This window comes from Staurois parvus, unplaced genomic scaffold, assembly GCF_062004578.1.
Source record: "Staurois parvus isolate SC_StPar_1 unplaced genomic scaffold, SC_StPar_1.0 ptg000058l, whole genome shotgun sequence".
NCBI lineage: Eukaryota > Metazoa > Chordata > Amphibia > Anura > Ranidae > Staurois > Staurois parvus.
Window position 1 is genome coordinate 6332353 of NW_028317854.1, and position 6497 is coordinate 6338849.

The following is a 6497-nucleotide window of genomic DNA, read 5'->3' on the forward strand; positions in this document are numbered from 1 at the left end:
AATGTTTTCTCCTATGAAGCGGGGCTGTGCCAGCACTGCATGGGTTAACGGCTCATTTTGTCTAGGGGTGCACTGAAAGGCTGTACTCACCCGATCCTTTGATGGTCCAGTAAACTGCGCTCCCCCACATCCAAAGCCGGTCTAGGGGCGTGATGACGTCAGGAGCAGTCCATTCAAAAGACTGCTAGCATGCAGGGGAGCAGTCTTGCGCTTGGAGGATCAACGGATTAGGTAAGTATATCTCCACTCTGCAATCCTCTAGACAAAAACTAGCAGTAAACCCATGCACTGTGGGCACAGCCCCACTGCATGGGAAAAGAAAAAAATGTTCCCAGAGGTCTTTTAAACAAAGCCTTCCATGTAAGAATAACAAGACATACAATCTACAAATCTCCCACTTAGAGTCATATATAGGTGATCTGCTGTGACTCCACATTCTTTGAGTGAATAGTCATTCTAATAATTACCAAAATATTGTGCTAGTACCTATACATTTTACATACATTATATGACAGTGATTATATGAATGCTTTTCGTAAATATTTGCTACTGTTAAAATGAAAGCAATGTACTAACACGTAGGAAAAAATATTTTAATTACTTGTAAATGACAACAATTGGACATCACACAAAAGGGTATTCTACAAACAGGTAAGTCTTCAGGAGTCAGCCTTCTTTTCTTCTTGACTACCTGACCTTGCAGAAAGCTGCATGCTCTGAAGCCTTTCATCAAGGCTATTCACATCAATGTCCTCTACACTTTCTTGAAATGTGGTGCCTGCGCACAGTTTTCCAGTTAGGGGATCAACCACTCTGCCCACTTTGAATATTATTTCAGCCAGTTCATGCCTAACATGCTTACTCTTCCGTTCAGGTAGGATTTTCAGCAGTACAATATCTCCCACTGTGCACTGCTCCTGGGCATCATGAGCAAAATAGGTCTTCCTCTTGTTGAAATACTGAATAAGGAAATAAGCAGTTAGTGTTATGTGCTCAACAATTTATCATACACAGGCAATGGTCTACCAAAAGCCATAAAGTATAGATTTCATATCCCCCTTATACTCACCTGCTTCTGATCGTGAACCAGAACTGTACCCAAAAGCAACGGCTCTCTCCATTCACTCTCTCCTCACTGGACAGAGAGGCAAAAATGGGAGCCTGGGGGAGGAATGCAGAGCCAAGTTGTGCTCTGTGTGTCAGCGGATTGACCCCGTGCAATCCCTCACAGCAAGTGGCTTGCTATGGGGATACTTGGCAGTAGGGAGGAGCCATGAGCACCCGAGAGGAGGAGGATCAGGACTGCTTGTTTTTAGGCTTACAATCACTTAAAAGTTGTAATTAAGTCTGTGCTTAAAATCCTCTGACAGGCATGGGTTTTTATAACAGAAGAGACCATAGAGGTCTCTTCTGTCATAAATTACCCCCCCCCCTCCCCCTTGTCTGTCAGCGGGTAATGCAATCTGAGCCGCGCATGCACAGCTCAGACCGCATTTACGGCTCGCTCTGAAGCAGGGGCGGACTGACAACTCATGGGGCCCCCCGGGCAATAGGGGGATCATGGGGCGCCTGTGTCCTTGCCCAAACTCAAAAAAGCCTATGAAAAAAGTACCAGGGGCATCTCATGGGGCCCCCTACTGACCTCGGGCAGTGCCCGAGTTTCCAAATGCTCAGTCCGCCCCTGCTCTGAAGTGACTGCCGTGTGCATGCGCAGGAGTGAAGCCACCAAAGCCCGGCCATTCAAGCGGCTGAAGAGTAGGAAGACCGGGCTAACATGGAGGCGCTGTGGACCACAGAGAGCCGTGACAGCCCAGCTCTGGATGACTCTCTGTAGGTAAGTCTTTCATAATGTACTAGTATGCGGTACATTACAAAACCTGCAGGGGGTGGGGCACACACTTTTTTTTTAGTTTCTTAATGAGACTTTACTTCCACTTTTAAGAGTCTTCATGAACCCACATATCCAGGAGCCTTTGTTTCCTGTTTCCTCTGCACTCAGTGGTTTGCTTGTGTGTACACTTGTAATGTGTATCTGTAGGGGTCATTAAGAGCAACCATAGTAAGGCGAGGGAGGACAAAAAAATTTGACAGCTTTGGAAGTGTTGGTTTATTTATAGCCTTCATCGACCGATTTCATCTACTACTACAGGGCAGTGCAGCAGGACAGTATTCAAGTTTATTGTTGTGAGCCCTTCATTTTAGGTATTAGTTTTAGAGAAAGAGTAACTAGAACATAAATGTCATTTTCCTGGCATCTCAGAAACGTCTGTTGGACTGAATGACTACTAGATTTCAAATTAGTCTGCCTACAAATGCTGAAAAGGAACACAGTCAGAGAATGTGTATATAAATAACTTTATAATTGTGTTAAGCATGGTATGATTTTTCAAATTAAAAAGTTTTTGTTAGTATATGCTATTATTAAAATGATCAGTATGAGAAAAAAGAGTAAACACAGTGGCTTAGTGGTTAGCACTTCTGCCACGAAGCACTATATTCCCCAGTTTGTATCATAGTCAGTACAGTTTGTATCATGGTCAGGGTAATTTTTTCCCTTCCAAATTGGCCTTAGTATGCATGTAAGTTAGGGGCCTTAGACTGTAAGCTCCTTGAGGGCAGGAACTGATGTGAATGCTCATTATATAAAGTGCTAACTAAATTATTGGTGATATAAAATACCTGTAATAAATAAAATATCCTTTTACTGGGCATCTGTATTATCCAAATAATCACTATGAGTTTTTAATATTTACAATCTAAAAAAACAACACCCCAAAAAACTATAACAGGTGAGAAAGTAAACGAATAAACACATATATTTACCTTTAGAAAGTAGTTGTCTAGCACCATTCTTGTCACTCTGACTTTTGCTGTTTTTGTCATGCTTGTGCCAATCACTTTTCCTACAACCCATTTGGCATGGACAGTCGCACGTACAGCAGACATGGCGATAGGACAAATTTTTATCTAAAAATACATTTTTAAAGAACACCAGTTTAAACTCAGCATGAATTAAATGATTCCTGACAAGAAAAATAAAAATTTCAATGGTATAATGGTATCCAGGAAATATTGATACTATATTAGAAAGTCCACTCAATATACCTGACTTTGATTATTGCCCATAATTCCTTGCAGTTCTGCTAAGCAGGGCTTTAAAACAGCTCCTGGAAAGACTGTAGCCTTCCAATGCCTATTTGGTTCTGTAGAGCTTTCCCTCAGAGCTGCATTTCGCTGCACACAATGTTTTCAGGTGACAGCCTTGCGGGCAGCTAAATTAAAACTTATGACTATAGAAATATGGGATCTGCAGATAGAAAAATCTAAACTGCCTTTCTTATAACATATGGGGTAGCTGACAATCACAGTACTATTGTGCGCTGCTACAGTGATTGCTGCTACCTGCTGGGTCATGTGCTGAGTGGCTTTCCCCTCTGTATTCTGACAACAAGGGGGTGGTCACTTACTCAGCACTGCCACCATTCACATGTATGTTTTTAAATGAATACAAGATAGTGCTCTCTGATTGAACAAGCTGCGGGAGAAGTCTGCATTAGTTTGTTTATAGGGGGTGGGGCAGTGGCAGGTAAGGAAAAATCTAAGCTAGTTCACACCACATGCATGCTTTCTTATCCTGCATCAGAAACGCATAGAAAGTAGGTTGCATGGTTTTCAATGGCGTAGTTTACACCAGTGCTTGCAGTTCCAGAAAAAAAGGTAGACCATTTTCCCTGCACAGAACTGTCCTGGAACAACACACCGGAATGCACCTACACGCACCAAAAATGCACCGGACCCCAATACAGTGGAAAAAAAAACCCCCAAGAAAAAAGCATTTGGAGAAAAAAGCAAATGCAGAAACGCATCCGAAATGGATCTTAAGGATGTCTTTGTGGCGCAAAGTAGCCCTTAACTGGCTGTCCAGTTCTTGGAGGGCGTCATATGACATCCTCCAAGAACTCACAGCCCGCGCGCCCCCAATGGTGTGCACCCGGCGCTGTCTGTGATTGCTGTGTCCCATGGACACAGCTAATCACAGTGGCCTTTTACCACATGATCAGCTGTGTCCAATCACACAGCTGATCACAAAGTAAATACAGTTGCTGGTTATCGGCAGCACTTTCCTCACGTTGTCACAGAGGACATCTGCACTGATAATCAGGACACTGATTATCAGTGCTGCCTAGCAGTGCCTCCTCATCAATTTCCGCTTGTGCCGCCAAAAGAAAGCTCTATTTGTGTGAAAAAAATTATAATTTCATATGGTGCAGTGTTGCATAACCGCACAATTGTCATTCAAAGTGCAACAGCGCTGAAAGCTGAAAATTGCCTGTACACAAAGGGGGTAAAGGTGCCGGTAGGCAAGTGGTTAATTGCTTACCCTACGTCCTATAGCAGAAATACTGCTACAGGGCAGGAGTGTGCAAAAATCACACATATATATCACGTGTGTGTGTATGCATGCATATATATATATATATATATACACACACACATATACACACATGTGATTTAGCAGTTCTGGGCAGGGGGGGCGCGCACCCTACCTGCTCTGCCATTCATGGCCCTGCCTGTCAATCACTGAGTCCGGGCTGGTGATTACTTGCCAGCACTCAGTGATCGCCGAGTAGCTCCAATGGGAGAGAGACCTGTATGAAAACAATACAGATCTCTCCCCTGTCAGCTTCTGCACACTGCTTTGTATGGCTGTGTGTAGCAGAGCCATACAAAGCAGTGTGCTTACAGTGGAAAGCACATACACAGCATACTGTGAAACAGCACACAGTTAACCCTGATTCCCCCTCGTTAACCCCTTCCTGCCCAGTGCCATTAGCACTGATCACTGTATTGGTGTCACTGGGGATATCAGTGACACCAAGTCAGTTCCCCCCCAGTGTCAGAATGCCCACCGCAGTCCCGCTATAAGTCGATGATTGCCGCCATTACTAGTAAAAAAAAAAATACCAGTATATATACCACTATTTGTAGACGCTATAACTTTCACGTAAACCAATTCATTTACACATATTGGGATTTTTTTTTTTTTTTAGCAAAGACATGTCGCAGAATATTTTGGCCAAATTAATGACGAAATTCGATTTTTTACATTTTTTCATTGGACACATTTAATAGCAAAAAGTCAAAATATTGTTTTTTTTTCTCAAAATTGTCAGTTTTTTTTTGTTTATAGCGCAAAAAATAAAAAACGCACAGGCAATCAAATACCACAGAAAGAAAGCTCAATTTATGGGAAAAGAACGACATCAATTTCATTTGGGTACAGTGTTGAATGACCGCGCAATTGTCAGTAAAGGTAACGCAGCGCCGTAACGCAAAAAATGGCCTGGTCAGGAAGGTGGGTAAATCCTCTGGAGGGCAAGTGGTTAATTTGTAATGTATATGCAATGACGGCTGTAAGAACAATAATGGACTTTAGATTGTACGCCCCTTGAAGGTTAGGGACTGATGTGAATGTATAATATATATGTAAAGCGCTGTGTAAACTGATGGTGCTATATAAGTACCTGAAATAAAAATTGAATGGATCCTGTGTACTGATTACTACTCCTACAGGGATGTCTTTATTATGTGATTCATGGCCATTAAATCTTTCTATTTATCACACTTGTCTAAGGTACAGGAATAGCTGTTCCCGTATGAATAGACTCCTATTGGGATGTATATACTATAGCAGAAGATGATCACATGGTGGTGACAAGTACCACATCTGAATACGTCATTGGGAAACACACAGCATAACGAGCTAGCCAGCTCCATAGACACAGCACCCCTCATTACTGTACCCCATGACTCCTCCAAACTACACCCCCTCACCTGCCCTGTCTCTTCACTCTGCTCTTCCAGTCCCTCTGACCTCTGTCGCTCGTATTACGTCACTCACACCCGACTCTCCGGGAAGATCTGAAGCCATGTGTTTTCCCACAGTGCCCCCTGCTGCTTCTTATTTACATAACATGTCAGTGACGGCTGCAAGCAGGGAAGCTGCAGCTCTCAATGACATTAGTTATCATTGATTATGTTTTAGTTGAAAAGACACGGCAAAATACAATATACGTTCTTCCTTTTAAAAGCATGTGAAGAAAACAATTCTTTTGGCTTGAAAATTACTGACTAAACTAGAGAGACATACCCAGAAAGCTTGTCCTGAAAATTATATGTTAGTGCAAATAAAAAAAAAGTATCACGGACAGTACTCATTTCTGAGTAAACTAGTTAACAAAACGTATAGCTTTTTTTAGTTTTGGATTGGAGAGGAATTAGAACACCTGCCAGGTTATTTTTTTTCTTGCTGTCTGTGTCCCCGGCCATTACCGAAAGTGTTCCCAGAAAAGTAAAAGAATGGAAATTTTCCAATGGGTACACTGGTGTGGTGAAAACTATGGATTTTCCCTCACTTCCTGTTTTAGTTAAAGCAGAACTCCAGGAATGTTTTTTTTCCCCATGCATGGATTAACTGCTCATTTTGTCTAGAGATG

General features: G+C 42.4%; 1 protein-coding gene across 1 annotated transcript; it reads right to left on the reverse strand.

The window, feature by feature from the left end:
• Positions 1-579: 579 nt before the first annotated feature.
• On the reverse strand, positions 580-5952 carry MRPS17 (mitochondrial ribosomal protein S17). The gene is made up of 3 exons (XM_089668477.1): positions 5836-5952; positions 2824-2967; positions 580-959 (listed from the first exon to the last, which is right to left on the reverse strand). Exons 2-3 carry the CDS (start codon positions 2944-2946, stop codon positions 660-662), a joined length of 423 nt encoding a protein of 140 aa, XP_089524603.1. The 5' UTR covers positions 2947-2967; positions 5836-5952; the 3' UTR covers positions 580-659.
• Between the last annotated feature and the right edge of the window lie 545 nt (positions 5953-6497).

Coding starts and splice junctions, on each gene's coding strand:
- MRPS17 (XM_089668477.1), bottom strand. CDS start 2,946: ATGTCTGCTGTACGTGCGACTGTCCATGCCAAATGGGTTGTAGGAAAA. Junction 960..2,823: donor TAGACAACTACTTTCTAAAG/GTAAATATATGT, acceptor TTCCTTATTCAG/TATTTCAACAAGAGGAAGAC.